The sequence below is a fragment of the Macrotis lagotis genome, chromosome 1 (genome assembly GCF_037893015.1).
Source record: "Macrotis lagotis isolate mMagLag1 chromosome 1, bilby.v1.9.chrom.fasta, whole genome shotgun sequence".
In the NCBI taxonomy this organism is placed as follows: Eukaryota; Metazoa; Chordata; class Mammalia; order Peramelemorphia; family Peramelidae; genus Macrotis; species Macrotis lagotis.
This window is the reverse complement of record NC_133658.1, coordinates 34,174,931-34,192,711: the sequence shown is the minus strand read 5'-3', so window position 1 is coordinate 34,192,711 and position 17,781 is coordinate 34,174,931. Positions and strand designations below refer to the sequence as shown.

The 17,781-nt window shown below is 45.2% G+C and overlaps 1 protein-coding gene and 1 long non-coding RNA gene across 2 annotated transcripts in view; one reads left to right on the top strand and one right to left on the bottom strand.

Annotated features, from left to right (window-relative positions):
• Positions 1 to 317: 317 nt before the first annotated feature.
• Positions 318 to 17,781, bottom strand: part of ATOH8 (atonal bHLH transcription factor 8) — a 46,276-nt gene continuing 28,812 nt past the window's right edge. Inside the window, 1 exon segment of the mRNA XM_074196599.1 lies at positions 318 to 1,695. Within this exon segment, the coding sequence (XP_074052700.1) occupies positions 1,690 to 1,695 (6 nt within the window). The 3' untranslated portion in view covers positions 318 to 1,689.
• LOC141513023 (uncharacterized) lies at positions 5,655 to 7,488 on the top strand. The gene is made up of 3 exons (XR_012475668.1): positions 5,655 to 5,725; positions 5,811 to 5,948; positions 7,264 to 7,488. It is a non-coding gene; the product is annotated as an uncharacterized LOC141513023 (long non-coding RNA).

The following is a 17,781-nucleotide window of genomic DNA, read 5'->3' as shown; positions in this document are numbered from 1 at the left end:
TGTTCTTTGGACTTCTGTCCACAAAATAATGATATTTACAGACCCTGCATTAAGAACTTTACTCCTATAATATCCCATTTGATCCTCATAACAACCCTGGGAGGTAGGTGCTATTATTATCATTTAACTGATGAGGAAACTGAGGCAAAGAGAGGTTAAAGTGACTTGCCCAGAATCCCACAGTCACTAAGTATCTGAGGCTGGATTTGAACTCAGGTCTTCTGACTCCTGTCCTTTCACTGTGCCCCTAAAATATGTTGTAAACCTTCAAAGTAATTTAAAACATGGCATAATATTTTGCAGTTATTTGCTACTTCAGATACCACCAAAGAAATTTTAGCCTTGAATGAATCCCTTGGACCATTGTCGCAAAATCCCCAGGGAGATGGCCACCACCACTGTACCAAGCTGCTTTGAATGATTTTTTATTTTCAAATATTATATTCATGTTAATTGTCATCATTTCAACAATACAAATCTGTGTCCACAACAAAATCCACACGGACTAGACAAGTGTGTTTCTCTCCATATAGTTTTTTTGGTTTTTACTTCAATTTGAAGCAAACAGTAAAGCATGGAAATAAGATGCTTTGGCCATTAGAGCAGGAGGAAGTTGGGGAGAAGTCAGAAGATCTCCCCAGGCTAGTCCCTCTCTCTGGGCTAGCCCACTTCCCCCATATCTTTTCCTCCCCAAATAAGGCATTCAGTCTGTCCTTCTGCCCGTAGGATCTGGAATGAATGAACCCCTGCCCTCCTCTCCATCTCCCACCTCCCTGAAAAGAAAACACAATTCTTTTACTCCTCTCTTGTTGGTCACAAGAAGATCCTGGGAGGCATTTCATATGTCTTGGTCAGGTTATAAGCCCTTGGTTGGGAAACACCCTCTCCCAAGCCCCCATCTCCTAGTCACCCCAGATGAGCAAAAGGACTGAAGTCACAATTTTCCAACTCCACAAAGTGGGGGAAGGGGAGAGATGCTCACTTGCTACCAGACTGAGCTTAGGCCAAACAGGAGGGAGGGGTGTGGCAGAGAACGGGATCAAATCCTCCCATCCTCTGACTGTCTCAGTTGCATTTGATTCTGAAACAGTTGTAGATTTCCATTTGGGAATGTTTCTTCATAGCCCAGCTGACGTGCTGGGAACTAGGGAGCCCAAGACAATCCAAAGGAGGAGCATTTAGAGCTCAGAATCCGTAGGTCCCTAGGAATGGGCTCTTTCTGTGAGATCCAGATGGAATTCCTGACTCTTCTTTGACTTGAGGTGGGTTGGGGTGGGGTGGGGGGTTTTTCCAAATAAAAACCAACCGTGTGACATTCAATCAGGTAAAAGTCATTTAAATCTTTGGTAGTGACCCAAGGATGCTGGGCAAAGGGAAACCCTCTGGTCTTCTGTCTCTGCTCTCCCCTGCCAAAGAGGGAAGGGACAAAGGGACACATTCAATCACATCAAACAGGGCCAGTGGGGTTTGGATGAAGTCAGAGAACGGAGAGAAGAGAGGAGAAAGTGAGATCATTTCAAGATCTCTCTCTTCCAGTCCACTGGACGTCTCAGCATGGATGTTTATCCCAAAGAGGGAGAGGTGGTTTGGAGCTACAGGTGGGCATCACTGGGTCATCTGTGTCCTTGGCCAAGGGTGCAGAAGAGGCTCCTTAGCAGGGAGGGGTGGAAAATCCATTCAGATCCATAATCATTCCTGAAAGAAACCACAAGCAATTAATTAGAGTAGCCAAAATGAGCAGTGTTTCTCAGAGCTAGGGGGGGCAGGATGGGTCCAGAGGCCCAAGATTTTCTACCCAGGAAGGATTTAATAATTTATTAGTTATGACTCAGAACTCAACAGAGACAAATACCACTATTTCCCTTCCTGGAGCACAGACTCCAGAGATCCAAAAGGAAGCCAGCAATGTAGTACAATCCCCTCATTTTATAGATGAGGAAACTGAGGTCTAGTGAGATTAAATGACTTGCCCAGTCATGATTTGAACCTAAGTCCCCTGCTTAGGCTTGATATCAGGGGAAAAACTTCCTTATCATTAGAGCGGAGTGAAAGTGGCTTGGGTAGGGGGGAAGTAATGAGTTCCCCATTACTGGAGGGCTTTAAGCAGAAGCTAGATTATCATTTGCTTGGTCTGTTGGAAGCAGAGTTCTTAGTCAGCTCGGTCAGAATCATCTTAAAGGTTCTTTTAAACTCTGAGATTCTGGAATTCTGAGGTAGGGGTCCACCTTCCGATTCTGAAACTAAGTCAAGTGACTTATTAGAATCACACCCATGACTTCAGCCCCACTGGGACCATGAGCTAAGGAGACTCAGACCCCAAAGATCCCTAAAACCCAAGCACACATCACTTGATGTTTAAAAGCTCTTCTAACAGAGCCATAATGGGACATTTTTCTACCAGAGGCAAATAGCACAAAGGAGACTGGTCCTCTAACCAGGAAGGAACTCACCCGGGATGTGAGCCATTATTGGAGGAAGGGTGGGTGGTCCATCTGGCTATTTCTTATTTTAACTAATTACTCTTGATAACTAAGGGCTAAATTCAGTTTTTCTGGGATGTTAAAGGAATTGTATATTCTCTAAGTTTCAGCACCCCAAGGCAAAGGCCCAGAGGCCACACTCTAGTTATAACTCTGCCTTCCCCCCTCTAATATTCTTTCTTTCTTGATCCCACCAGAGATATACAAAATAGTTTGAGAAGCCCCTGCTTGGAGTGATTATCCATCCATTTTGCAAGTGAGGAGGGGTTAGGGCATCTTTTCTGTCATGTTTGCTTGATGGAGAGAGGGGATCTGGTCTTGGGATTTCATGGGAAGACTGGGAAGTTTCAGACTCACTGGGCAAAACAATTCACTTCCCCAAACTGAAAGGCAAATAGCTGGGGTTTGCGCCTGGGTTGAGATGGGGGTAAGGAGTGTCCAAAGAGAAAGGATGATTCTTGGCAAAGAGGGCAAAGTTTTCTCCAATGAGTAGTGGCTAAAGTGGAAAGGGGAAAAGAAGAGGCTTGATGTGGGAAAGACGATGCTCCAGTTTCCAGAGCTCACAGTGCTCCTGGGGACCCGATAGGAATCTGCTTTTTGTTAGAGGCTGATGGAGGATTTAGGACCGGAAGGCAAGTCCACTGAGGGGTGGGGGGAGGGGAGTCAGCAGGGGAGTAATTTACTGCCCTCATCTTTCTTGGTGGTCAAGCTACAGGAGCTGACTCCTCAAAAAGCCTGCCTGTCAAGTTAAGGGAAGGAGGGAGTCAGTTGGAGGGGCCTTTGTGGAACACCCTCCACTGGACTGGCCAGAGGCACAGCCCTACATGCCAAGTCTTCCCTCTCGGAGGGTCACAGAGAGCTAGGAGGGACCTCAGAGGTCATCAAATCCAGCATCCACGACTGCCAAAGTGACTTTTCTAGAGCACAGATATGGCCATGGCCCTCCCCTACTTAGTAAGCTGTAGTGGTCACTGCCATGAGCACATCTATCTACCAGCACCCCCTCAGCTACAACTATTACTGCTACTTCATCTACAGTTACTGCTACTACCACCACCACAACTGCAGCAACTATTCTTACTCCTACTACCGCTACAAATACAAAGCAACTACTACTTTTATTATTCTTTCTACCACCACCATCACTATGATTAGCATCATTACCAGCACCACAATCACAACTACTGCTACTACTGCTACTACTACTACCACCACACTACTACCACCACTACCACCGCCTCTATCACTACTACTACTACAACCACAAGCACTGCCACCACCGCCGCCGCCACCACCACCACCACCACCACCACCACCACTACCACCCCATTACTACTTCAACTACATAACTGCTACTGCTACTACTACTACTACTGCTATTGCTCCCATTACTATAATAGCCAGCATTTCTCTGTCTCTTCCTCTGTGCTAAGCATGACAATAAGGATTAAATTTATTTGCCTTGGAGAAGCAGCTTCCCTACTATAGTGGAGGGGAACATGTTTCTGTATTAGGAATTTCCTATACAGATAAAACCACATGTCTCAACCTCCCTTGTCCCCCTCATTCCTCCCCAACACATACCTTCCCTTAGGTAAGCGTGAGCTTAGTCTTTGCCAGAGAGGAGCTTAGTCTTTGCCAGAGAGGAGATTGAGGCGGCCCTGGTGGATCGAGCCATGGCTCTGGAGTCTGGAAGCTCTGAGTCCAATTCTGATGGCTAGTAAGTGTCTGACACATTTTAGCTGTGTGACCCTGGACAAATCACTTTACCCCCATTTGATTACCCTTCATTCTTTTTTTAAAAAATTTGTTTATTTGAGGCAATGGGGTTAAGTGACTTGCTCAAGGTCACATATCTAGGCAATTAATGAGGTCACATTTGAACTCAGGTCCTCCTGACTCCAGAACTGGAACTCTATCCACAGTACCACCTAGCTGCCCCACTTTATCCCATTTGGAGAAGGCAATGGCAAACCAGTACCTTTGTCAAGAAAACCCCAAATGAAATCAAGAAAAGTTGAACACAATCAAATGATGACAATACCATATAGTCAGTCGGTGACAGAGACAGGATTTGAACCCATGTCTTCCTGGTTCTCTTACTTCAAACTCTGTCCCCTACATGTCACATTGACTCTGGCTTTGTAGGCACTTTATAGCTGCCGAATCGAACAATGTCCTTTAATGAATTAATGGTTAATAATAGTATTTCAAACACTTGGTGGGTTTTGGTTTGCTGACTTTCCTGATGCCCCTCAGATTATCTTCCTTATGAGACAGGCAGCCACCTACTCAATCTATGAGAAGGGACCTTCCTGCACCTTTGGCACTTTCCCAGCAGGGGGCAGAAACCACCAGCACCCTGAGGAATCCTTTCCACCTGGTGAGATGTCCTCACCTACCCTAGAAATTTAACTAACCAAGTTCAAAAAGTCCCATGAATTAGGGTCCAGTATTAGAAGCAAGCATGGGCAGAGTCACCTTCCTCTCTCCAAAGATGGCAGAAGAGGAGATTTACCAGCAGGGGTGGAGGTGAGGATAACCACCACGGGTGAGTTCAGACTGTAGCTCATTGTTAAATGTGTAGTGTGGGAGTTGCCATCTTGGAAACAGCAAATACTCTCTACAAACTGGGGGACGGCACACCTCCATGGATGCTGAGAGGGGCAAGCACATGGTGTTCCCAGTCTTCTCACCAGTCCTTCAGGGATGGCAGAAGGCTGATCCTCATGCTATAATTGGAAATCTCCAGCTCTGAGGGTGTTCTAGGTGCTGGCTCAGTCAAGTTAAAAGCTGCCTCTGCCCCTGTTGGAATCTCACCTGGCCTTGGGCATCAATTTAATTTGTGACATTTATTAAGAATTGCTTGACCCTATAATAGGCCCTGGACATACAGAGACAAAAAGAGATTCAGACCCATATCATTTCTTGGCTGGACTATTGCAAAAGCCTCCTAATTGCTTTTTGAAATTGCCTCAATTTTCTCCCTTACAAATTAATCTTCTGCCCCAAAAGTGATCCTAAAGCCTTTTCTTCCCCTTTCTCTACTCAGTCTACAATGGCTCCCTATGGATTAAGCTTCTGCCTATTTAAAACTCTTCAGTAGAATGTAGGCTCCTAGAGGTTAAACTTTGTTTTATTTTTTGCTTTTGTACCCTTCGAGCACAGCATGGCGACTGATCCATTGAAGATGCTTAAGAAATTCATGTCAATTGATGTACTAAGCAGAAACATCATACCCATAGGTCAGCAAAGGCAAAACAAATACCAATTAATTTGGGGGAGGGAAGCACTAGCAACTCACTAAGTCAGGAGATGATTGTTTTGTAGGGAGCTTGAGCTGAGCCTTGAAGGGAGCTAGAGATTTCCAGAGACAGAAGTGAGGAAGGACCACAGTCCAGGCATGGGGCACTGCCTATGCATAGGCCTGGAAGAAGGAAATGGATATAGTGGAAAGATCGTTGAACTGTGAGTCCAAAGACCTGGGTTCTAATTCAGCTTTGCTATTTCCTAGCCACAAAAAATCATGGGGAAAAAAAAATCACATCACCTCTCTGAGCCTCTGTTTCTACATTTGTAAAGAATTTGGGGATAAACCATACCTTACTGCGTACCTTGCCTGGTTGAATGAGGAAAGGACTTTATGAACCTCAAAGAATTAAAGAAACATAGGGTGCTGTTGATAGTTACTGTGTCTTCCAACCGCTTCCCAGAATCATAGCCTCCCTCTCATGTTCCTGAAGAATTCCCTTCATTTCACTTCCCTGATGATCAAATTTGTATTAGTCTTAGCTTGTTGATATTTATTCTTCACATATTAAGGTCATTGCTATTGGCTAATGTCCGAGGGGAAGACACTAGCAGCTGTAGAGACCAGGAAAAGTCTCCTGCGGAAGGTGAAAGAGAGTTGGCTTCTGACAAAAGCCAGGGAGCTAAGAGATGGATCTATAGTATTTTTATCCCTATTTAACAGATGAGGAAACTGAGGCCCAGCGAGCTTAAAATGTCTTCACCAGGATCTATTGTGTAGCCAGGATATGTTAGAAGAAGAGTTTTTTTTAATGCTGTTATTAGTAGTTTCATTTCCAAATATAGTCTAGAAAGAAAAAAGCAAGGAGGAAAGACAGAGAGAAAGGGAGGGAACAGGTGAGAGGAGGAAAGGAGAGAGAAAGAGGGGAGGGAAGAAAGACTGAAACAAGGAAAGAATGGCGGGAGGGAAGAAGGAAGGAAGGAAGGAGGGAAGGAAGAGGAGGAAGGGAGGACAGGAGAGAAAGAAGGAAGGGAGGGAAGAAGTGAAGGAGGAGAAAAAGAGGAAAGGAGGAAGGCAGGAAGGGAGGGAAGGAAGGAAAAGAAGGAAGGAGGGAAGGAGAAAGGGAAAAAGAAAAGATAGTAACTGAGTCTAACAGATTACATGGTGTCCCACCCGGCCTGGTGGACTTTGAATGCAGCTGTGCTAATTCCTGGCCTGGCACTGCAGCCCCTCCATCGTGCCACCTGCTCTGTGGCAGGGCCAGAGCTCATAGGTGACTTAGGAGAAGGATGAAGGTGGCCCCTAACCCTATGGTGCTGCAGCCTGGCTCTGAAGCAAGAGGGACTAAGACCCCAGGTAGCCTCAGATGTGCAATGAGAGCCTTGCCCCTTGGAGGGGCCTTCCTATATTGCGCTCCCCCTCCCTCTCTCTGAGCCTGAGTCACTGGGTCAGGGACACCTGCCGTCTCCCCCAGTCCAGGGGCCTGACTGTTGGGCTTCCCACCCGCGGTCCGACTCCTTTGATGCTTTCCAGATGACTACATTTGTAAGAAGAGAGTTCCTGGAAAAGCAACACCTACACCAGCCCCACCCACGGGGACCCACATTCACTCACCATGGATGACCCCGAATGGGAAAGAGGGAGCCAGTGCCAGAGAAGTGGGGAGAGAGACTAAGAAGCCAACAGCAGTGGCCCCTCTTTGCCCTCCTTTTTTCAACTTTTCATCTGCTAACCTGTAAAAACCATTAACCTTTTCATTTAGAGACAGTATATACTGTCAGGCTTTCTTAAATAAAAGGCTTGGACATAATTTAATCTTATTCAATAACTCAGAACACAAATCAGACATTTCAATGGCTATACTCAGGATTAATAAAAGCAGCTGCTGGGGGTGCAGTATACAGAGTGCTGGGCTGAAGACAACTTAGCTATGTAACCCTAGACAAGTCAAGGAACCACTCTTAGCCTCGGTTTCCTCATCTATAAATGGGAATAATCAAATTAAAGTATATATATATATATATTTTTTAAGGTTTTTGCAAGGCAAATGGGGTTAAGTCAAGGTCACACAGCTAGGTAATTATTAAGTGTCTGAGGCTGGATTTGAACTCAGGTCCTCCTGACTCCAGGGCCAGTGCTCTATCCACAGCGCCACCTAGCCGCCCATTAAAGTATATTTAAAAAGCACTTTGCAAACCTTAAAATCCTATTAAAAACTCTAATATTGCTATTATTGTTCTTGTTATACCAAATAGCCCCAGACTTAGATTACTAACTTCTTTGAGTTCTGGTGTCTTTTTTTTTTTTGCAAGGCAAATGGGGTTAAGTGACTTGCCCAAGGCCACACAGCTAGGTCATTATTAAGTGCCTGAGACCGGATTTGAACCCAGGTACTCCTGACTCCAGGGCCGGTGCCTTATCCACTACGCCACCTAGCTGCCCCCACTACACCACCTAGCTGCCCGAGTTCCGGTGTCTTTATAGATTTTCCTTTCTCCTTAGATGTCACTTCTTCCTGAGATTAGTGGGTCTTCCTCTAGCAGTGATTCATTTGTATATCTATCTATAACATTTACATAGTTATATATTATTAATTTAATCATATATAATTCATATAGTATATAATTCACAATTATTTAATTAATAATTTAATTAATATAATACATAATAATTATTTTTTCTGTTTAAAAAATGTGAGTTCCAAATTCTCCCTCTCCCACCCATCCCTACCCAAAGAGAAGACCAAAAATGCAGCACAGTGTTTCTTAAGCTGGGGTTCATAAGTTTTAAAAAATATAGTCTTTATTAACTATATACTGGTAATTGATTACCTAGCTTGTTTATGCATTTGAAAATATTCTGAGAAAGGGTCCAGTTAAACAGATTGACAAGGTGTTTGTGATACACGAAGAATGGTTAAAAACCCTGTTCTAGCTGGCTGGCTTTGCCTGGTTTTCTTTTCTTTTTTTTCTGTAAGGCAGTGGGGTTAAGTGACTTGCCCAAGGTCACATAGCTAAGTAATTATTAAGTGTCTGAGTTCAAATTTGAACTCAGGTCTTCCTGACTCCAGGGCCAGTGCTCTATCCACTGTGCCACCCAGCTGCCCTCTTGTCTAGTTTTCTAATTCTAATCTGCCCAAGGTCAAACAATTTATGTTAGAGGCTGGATTCGAACTCAAGAAAAAATGAATCTTAGTGAATCTAGATCCTCTAGGCACTATGACTCCACTCAGCTGTCCTAGATAAGGTAAGGGAAGCTATCAGATGAACCCCCATCCCCTTTCCTGGAGTCCAAGCCACTTCTTTTGTTGAAGCAATTGGTGACTGGGGATAATGGAGCCAAATCTGGGTGTCCCTTGGTGATGAGGGAATGGGAGAGAGATGTGAGCAAACCTACAGCTCTATAGAAAGGAGGCTGCTTTGCTTTTGCTCTCCATCTTGCCTCCTGTTTGTCTCTAGAATTGCGCTGTCTCTGTCTCTCTCTCTCTGTCTCTCTCATACACACACCCAAACACACACATACCCACCTACCACTTCCCTTGAAAGAGTGGGATGTAAATGATCACCATTCACGTGTGAGCGGATATAACTAGGTTGGCTTGACCTCTGGACTTGGGCTTCCGCCTGTCTCTTCTATTTTCTGTATCTTTTCCTGAGCAAAGATGACTAAACAATAATCCTGGGACACAAAAAGGTTTTGCCAGCTGCCCTCTGGGAAGTAGCCCCTCCAACTATTATAAGATTCTTGGAGATGAAGGCAATCCCCAACAGAGGGAAGTGGCACAGTTTGCCACAAGGCACAGAACTTGAAAGAGATGGTGCAGAGGTGAACCAAAGGGGAAAATGACCCCCTACCAGTTCTGCAAAGATCTTGGTTTTGCTGTCTTAGTGTAACCCTCCTGGAGGAGCTTGAGAGTGATTCTCAGTTACTTCATGTATCAGTCAGTGAAAACGTGCAACTGTTTCGTGTCCCATAGTTTTCACTGAGACCAGGAGGAACAAATAGCTCCCCCATACCTCATCCATAGTGTAGATTGAGGACCTTTCAGCACTCTTCTAGATGTGCGCTAAATGTACATAGGGGCAGCTAGGTGGCACAGTGGATAGAGCACCCGCCCTGGAGTGATGAGGACCTGAGTTCAAATCCAGCCTCAGCTGTGTGGCCTTGGGCAAGCCACTTAACCCCATTGCCTTGCAAAAAAAAAAAAAGCTTAAATATATTTAACTGCCCTCTATTTGTGGGGCACTGTACTAAGCACTTTACAAATATTATTGCAATTATCTTCACAACAAACCTAGGAGGTAGGTGCTGTTATGACCCCACAGTTTTCTCAACTGTGGCAGAGTGGTTAAATGATTTACCCAAAGTCATACAGCTTAGTTTCTGTGGTAGATTCTTGACTTTAACAGTAGCTAGGTGTATGGTGGATCGATTCACATGCCTGGAATGTGGAAAGCTCATCTGACTGAGTTCAAATCTGGCCTCAGACACTTACCAACTGTGACCCTGAGCAAGTCACTACTGTCAAGTCTACCAAGAAGCAGAACAAAACGAATCCCTCTTATCCGTACCAGCTTCCCCAGTAGTTATCACATTCCCTGAGTCTTCTCTTTCCCAGGCTAAATGCCTCCAATGCCTTCACCTTCTCATATAGAATGAATCCTCTTGGTTCAAAGAAGTAAGCATTTAGGACCAGCCCTGGGATTCCAGAGACAAAAAGGAAGCCGACCCTGCCCTCAAGAAGTTCCCATTCTGATGGAACACTATTGTTCTAGAAGAAATCAAGAGGGATTTGCAAGGACTGATGCTGAGCGAGATGAACATTTTAAGCTGTCACAGCAACATGGGGGTGGTGAGCAACCTTGATGGACCTGTTCATTTCATCAGGGCAACAATCAGGGACACTTTTAGGGTATCTGTATCCAAAAACAAGAATTGTGGAGTTTGAACAAAGACCAAAAACCATTACCTTTCATTTTAAAATAAGGTATCTTATTATGTCATTTTGCTCTTATGTTTTATTTTTTCCTTAAGGATATGATTTCTCTCTCAATACATTCAATTTTGATCAATGTACAGCATGGAAACAATGTAAAGACTAACAGACTGCCTCCTGTGGAGGGTGGGGGAGGGAAGTGAGATTGGGGGAAAAATTCTAAAATTCAAAAAAACCCCAGTAATTAAAAAACAAAGAAATCAAGAGAGATGAAACTTCAGACTAGCCTGGAAAGACTTTCATGAATTGATGCCGAGTGAAGTGAGAGAGCCAGAAGAACATTATACATACCAACATGGGTGACGACCGACTATGACAGACTTGTTCAGTTCAGCACAATTCTAAAAGAATTGTGCTGTAAAATATCATCCCTCTCCAGAGAAGGAACTATGGAGTTTAAATGCAAACCAAAACTTACTATCTTCAATCTTTAAAATTTGTCATATAAATTATTTTCTCTCTCTCTCTAATTTTTCCCCATTTCAATTTGATTCTTCTTTAAAGCATGTTTAATTGGCTTTATGTTTAACATAATTATACCTGTATAACCTATATTAGATTGTTTTCTGGGAGGAGGGAGGGGGAGGAGGGAAGGGTGGGAAGGAGAAAAATGTGAAACTCAAAACCTCACAAAAAGATTATCTTTGATAGTTGGAAAAATAAAGTATTGTTAAAAAGTTCACATTCTATTAGAGAAAGATAACACAGGTTCATGTAAATATTTAAGTATATAAATACATATATGGTCATTTGTCAGAAGACCTAAGACGTGAGTAGATTTTGAGGGAATTGGGCATTTCAGGAGGGAAAAGGGGAGGAAGGAGTAAATTCCATTGAGATAATCTGTACAAAATCATGGAGAAGGAAGATGGAAAACATATATGAAATAACAAGAAGATGACTAATGTACAGTGAGTCCAAAGAGCGAGGGTGGAACTAGGTTAGGAAGGGGCTTTAGATAACATTTGTGGTGTCCAAGTCTTAGTGATCCCACTCAGGATTTTCTTCACCACGATACTGCAATGGTCTGCCATTCCCTTCTCCAATTCACTGTACAGATGAGTACACTGAGGCAAAGAGAGTTAAATGACCCAGCTAGTAAGTGCTGGAGGCCACATTTGGCCTGGAGCTCTGTGCTCTCTCTTGCCACCTCGTGGCCTCTTGGATAACAGAGGAGCTCATAGTTGAAAAGCAAGCCCCTGGGACTAGAAATCTGTGCTCACATCGGGATGTGTGAACTCTGGCATAAGGATGCTCCCTCCACCAATGTAAGTTGGCACTTCTGGGGCAACATAAAGTCATGGAGAGTCACCTAGGTGACTGAGAGGTGAAGTGATGCTTGTTTTTGTAATAAAGACTTTGCATTTCCTTAGGCACTGGAAATACAAAGTCAAAACAAAAATAGCAACCACAACAAAACTAACCCCTGCCCTCCAGGAGCTCTCACTCTAATTCCCATGGAAATACAGGCAGACCCCGAACTAGGCTGCTATGTGAAGGATGCATTGGCTGCCTCTCTCTGGAATCTTTCCAGTTTCTAACTGTCCTTTCTCAGTTCAGGTTCTGAGCAATGAACTCAATACTTGAGATGTCTGTCATCAGGCCAGGACCCTTCTTGAACTCAGTTCCCCACATGGTCCCACCCACCCTTCCCCCTCAGGAGAGGGAAGCTGCCTGATGAACACTTGTCCAGATCCTTTAGGGGACCCAGACACTTTGGACAGATGAGATGGATGCCCCCGATATTTGGGTAATTATAAATATTTAGCCTTTCTTGGGCTGCTGCATACTCCAACTGGAACCCAAAAGCAAAACAGAGGAGAGGAAAGTAGGAAAAATGAAGTGTTGGAGGCTGAGCAAAGTACAGCTGAAATGCAAATAGGCCTTCCAAATCCCCATGCTTTGGGGCTGTAAAAAACTGACCACCCACTGGTAAACTTTATGATCGACTTTTTCCACTGTTGGAGTGGAGTGACTTCTCTGGAATGGAGGGATCAAGAGAAAAGGTAGGGAAGAGGAAGGACTGAAAAAAGAAAACCAGAAAAACTCCATGTGCTATTCAGGGTCTCCTGTCATTATCAGACACATGAAGACATTCCTTCCTTCCTCCCTCCCTTCCCTTTGCACCCCCAGCCTCAGGGGACCTGAGATCCTTCTCCCTGTCAGAGAACACACACAAAAGGAGTTCCTTTCCATTTGAAATGGCAAATAAGGTGACAAAAGGATAATATGACCCCCCCCACACACACACACACACTAGACAGCTCTGGAGTATTGGGGGAAGAAGTGGGGGAAATAGATCTTGTTCCTCAACTCCTCTCTTTGCTCTATTCCTTCATGTCCTCTAGTCTTCCAGTCACTTTCCCAGACAGCAGACTTGACCCCCAAAGAGGTTTCACTTAATGAAGAAGTCGACAAACACTCCCCAGAGCCCCCCCCATCCCTCCCACCAACCAACATAGCTCAGAGGGCTCTCCCATGAGTCAAGTCTCAAGAAAGACTCCACACCATGGTATGATGCAAGAGGCTTAAGCTACACTGCCCACAGAACTGGGGTGGGGGTGGGGGGAATGGCTATTAATGAGAATTTGGTCTGATGAGCTGACAGGGTCTCTATATCATTCTCCCCTTTAGTCCCTCCCTGCCTCTCCCCACCCCCTCTGTACGGTAACAGCTTTCTGCTCGGGGTTTATTTAGGGTGACGGATATAATTACTTTCTGCTGCCGCGTTGTTCTTTTTTAAAATCTAAAAATCAATCAGCCTCTCTCCACACTCTGCCCTCCCCAATGGCGCCTCCTCATCTGCTACTCCTCCACACTGGTCTCTATCCTTTCCAACTGACCCCAAGCTGAGGGAGGATCCAAGGGGAAAAAGGCCACTGGAACCTGAAGAAGAGGGCCTTAATAAAGGAGAGGGCCTTAATGAAGAAGGCCTTTATATACACCTGGAGGTAAAACCATGTTCATGGGAGAATAGAACATTGAAAAGAAAAAAAAAGATAAGGCAGAGGCAAACTGAGGCCCTAAGCCTGAGCCACCAGGTTTAGGCCTCTGACAGTGGGGCTGTTATTCATAAGCGAGTTTCCTCTCTCACAAAGGACCTTTTGCATGGTTTTTCCTCCTGCTCAAAAACAGCTGCTCTCAATGTTGTATCCTGAGTGATGATGAGGCTCTGAAAGTGTTTGGGGGGAACAGATGGCCAGGGGAGAGCTGGGGAATGTGCCAGCAGAGGGCCAGGGCAGGCGGCCAAATCCTTCAGTGACAGAGTGTTTTTGGTTCCAGCTCGCGTGCCTTTCTCCTGCCCTCTGCCCTCAGTGGCGCCAGGAGAACTTCCCAACCAGCGTTCTGAACATCTGGAGTCTGCGACTGCCAGGAGGGGGGGGAGAGGGGGAGAAAGGAGGAGGGCGGGGGAAGGGGAGGCCAAGGGGGGGGGAGCCTCTGCTCCAGCTCAGCTCCCATGGACTCAACAGTCTTACTGGCTAACAGAACAACTAATCGAAACCAAAAGGGGCCCAAATGAGAAGCAGGCCGGCGCCCCAGCTGCCGCCAGATGCAAGGCCACTTCTAGTGGGGCTGCTCCAGAGGAATGGGGAGGGGTTTACTAGGGGCTTGAAGATATTGTCTCCCTCCCCAAATGAAGTTAGGGATGGCTCCATCGCTCGTGGGGTCCCCCTGCCACCAGAGTTGGAGCTCCCCCCAAAGCTCTGGGCTGAAAGGCCTTCATCAAAGCCTGTGTGATCCTCTCATTCAGTCCTGGGGTGGGGGGGCAGAGAGGGTTCCAGAGGCTTCAATGTTGGGATAATAGAGGAAATGCTTATGGGGAGAGCTTGGGGAAAGGGAGCCAGAAAAGAAAACCAGAGGGGTGTATAGGGAAAGACCACTGGGTTGGGGTCAGAGAAGCCGGTTTCTGCCTATTTCATTTGATTCAACTGCAATAACTATTTATTAAGCTTATTTATTCCAGATTAGAAATAAATAGGTAGAAGCAAAAAACCCTCACCTTCAAGTCGTCTACACTGTCCTGGAAGACTTGGCAAGATTGGTGATGGAACTTGGGCAGGGTGAGGTCAAGGGAAAGGATGAAGCCAAGGTGACTGGAAGAATCATAGCCTAGATGAATGGAGAGAGGGAGGAAGACAGCCAGAGCCAGAGACAAGGAAAGAGGAGAGGGAGAAGAAACAGAGACAGAGAATGAGAGACAGAAAAGAGAGGGAAAATTGATGAAGCACTTACTCTATGGCAGACACTCTGTAAGCATATATAGATTTAGAGCCTGAAGTGAATTCCAAGATCCAATCCAGTCTTCCTTCTCCTTTCACAGACTCAGAGAAGTTAAGAAAGTGATGGCCTCAAGAGAAATGGGGAAATCTGGGGGTGGGGGGGTGGGAATTGAGGAGAGAGAGAAATAATGGGTTCCTTTTTGACAGATTGAGTTTGAGATGCCTCCAGGATATCAATAAAGATATGAAGAAAATTGAGGTAGCCACCATGGGCAGAGCAAGCAGACAGTTAAGGAATCAGTTAAATCACTCAGTGACTTAAGTGATGAAGGGATTCCCTACACTTATGAAAGCACATTCGAGTTAGAGGAGCTACAAAGCTACAAGACACATTGGAGGAGGTACCTGGTCTAGAAAGACAAAGTCGAAGAAAGTCATGCTCATACTCAGCTCTCCACCTATTGAGGACAACTTGTCTGCATTAGGTTAGTCTCAGAGTCTCTCGGTTCACTGAAGAAGTTTTAAGTGACTTGCCCAGGGTCTCACAGACAGATGGAGTCAGGGGTGGGACTTGAACCCAGATCTCCTTGCTGCCTTGGTGTAATTAAGATACACATGAGAAAATGCATTAGAAAGGCACGAAAGCCACTTCAAGTTTCCTTGGACCAGTGTCCTTCTCTATGAAACAAGGGGCCTGGATGGGATGACCTCGAAGTCTCTTTGTTTCTAGAAGGGGTCAGAGCTAAGGGGAGGAGAGAGCAGATCTGGGAGGCAAAGGTTCTGGGGGAGGGAAGGAGGGATGGGCCAGTGTTGCGAGGTGAGGGGCGTGGCTTCCCGAGCTTTTGTAGCGGTTTAGAGTTGTGTCTATTACGCTTGTGGACATTTCACTCCGGAGTCGTGGGTGCCTTGGATACTTTGTATCAGTTAATCACTGTGTAGTGTGTGCTTTGTTACAATGTTTCTTGTTGTCCCTGAGTGAGAATTCCTCAACACTGCTCGCTCTCTCTCTCTCTCTGTCTCTGTCGGTCTGTCTCTATCTCTCTCTATCTCTGTCTCTCTCTGTCTCTGTCGGTCTGTCTCTCTCTCTGTCTCTGTCTGTCTCTATCTCTGTCTCTCTGTCTCTCTATCTCTGTCTCTCTGTCTGTGTCTCTGTGTCTCTGTCTCTCTCTCTGTCTCTGTCTCTCTCTCTGTCTCTGTCTGTCTGTCTGTCTCTCTCTCTCTCTCTGCTTCTGTCTTCCTCTCTATATCGTTTTTCTTTCTCCTTCTCTATCTCCATCCTTCACTATTTAACTGTCTCTCTCAATCCATTCATATGGATGAGAGAGTAGGCTGGAGGGATTTTGAATAGAAAAATGGAAAAAGACAACTTCCCCTAAACTCAAATTTCCCTAAAAATGGATGAATGCATACACTGGACCAGAACAAAAATGTACAATGGAAACCTGAGGGAACATGACATCATTGGGAAAGTGTTACACTTGAAGTCATAAGCCCCGAGTTGTAGCACTTACTAGCTTTGGGATCCAAGGCAAGGGGCTTGCCCTTGCTGGACCTCTGTTCCTTTAACTATACAACAACAAAAAACTGAATTAGATGATCTATAAAGTTTCAAGTCTAAATCCCATGGACCCGAGTCCTGAAACTTCTTGTATGACTCCCATAGATTTTGAGCTTAAAAAGGAACTGGGAAGGGCAGCAAGTTGGCAAAGTGGATAGAGCACAGGCCCTTGAGTCAGGAGGACCTGAGTTCAAATTTGACCTCAGACACTTGTGTGACCTTGGGCAAGTCACTTAATTCCACTGCCTTGTGTGTGTGGGGGAACAAAAAGGAACTGAGAGATCATCTAATCATAGGATCATTAAAATCTAAGTTTGGAAGGGTCCTCAGAGACTTATCTAATCCAACTCCTCATTTTACAGATAACAAAACTGAGGCCAGAGAGATGAAGACTTCTTTAAGTTCACACAGTCAGTAGCACTCAGGGCCTCTGACTCAAAATCCATTGCTGTTCATACTGTACCACGATCACTGCTCTTGTGGGCCAATTCCACAAACTTCCAAAACCTCAATTGCAACCTTCTTTAACAGTTATCGGAAAAATGGAGGGAAAGAATATTTACCACCAGGCTGTGATGAGGAGAGCAATTTGTAAGCCATAAAGTACCCTAGAAATTCAAACCGTTCTTATGATCCAAGATCTTCAGTGAACAGTGTCATATATGAAAGGAGAAACAGCAGCTGAAGCCTTTGCCTTCAGACAAACAGCTGGTGGCAAATGGCGATGTCATCGAATGCCAGGAAAGAGAAATTGCATCCATTGTAATGCTTAGAAGATAATTTGGTATTTGTTTGTTCTCACTCCTCCAATATGGATAGACTTCACAGACTTGGACATCTAAGAGAAGCTGTCTGGAAGAGAGAGGGAGAGGGAGAGGAAGAAAGGGAGAGGCAGGGGGAAAGAAAAAGGAAGGGAGGAAAGAAGGAGGAGAGGAGGAGAAAAAGGAGGGAGGAAAGGAAGGAGTGGGAGAGGAAGAAAAAGAGCGGGAGGAAGGGAGGGAAGGAAAGAGTGGGAGAGGAGGAGAAAAGGAAGGAGGGAGGTGGGAGGGGAAAAGAAAAGTGAGAGAGAGAGAGGGAGCCTCTCTTCTATCCATTTGGGGATATGACTGTTCCCAGGCCATGAGGGGCCTGTAAGTCTTGCCACCGAAACAAATGTCTTTTCCCACTGACCCTGCCCACCCTGTAATCCTCCAAATCTGGGACTCCAATGAAAGCCAGAGGGAAGAATGGGGTCAGGGCAAGGGTCTGAATCATTCAGGCAGAAGTTGGAGGGGGGT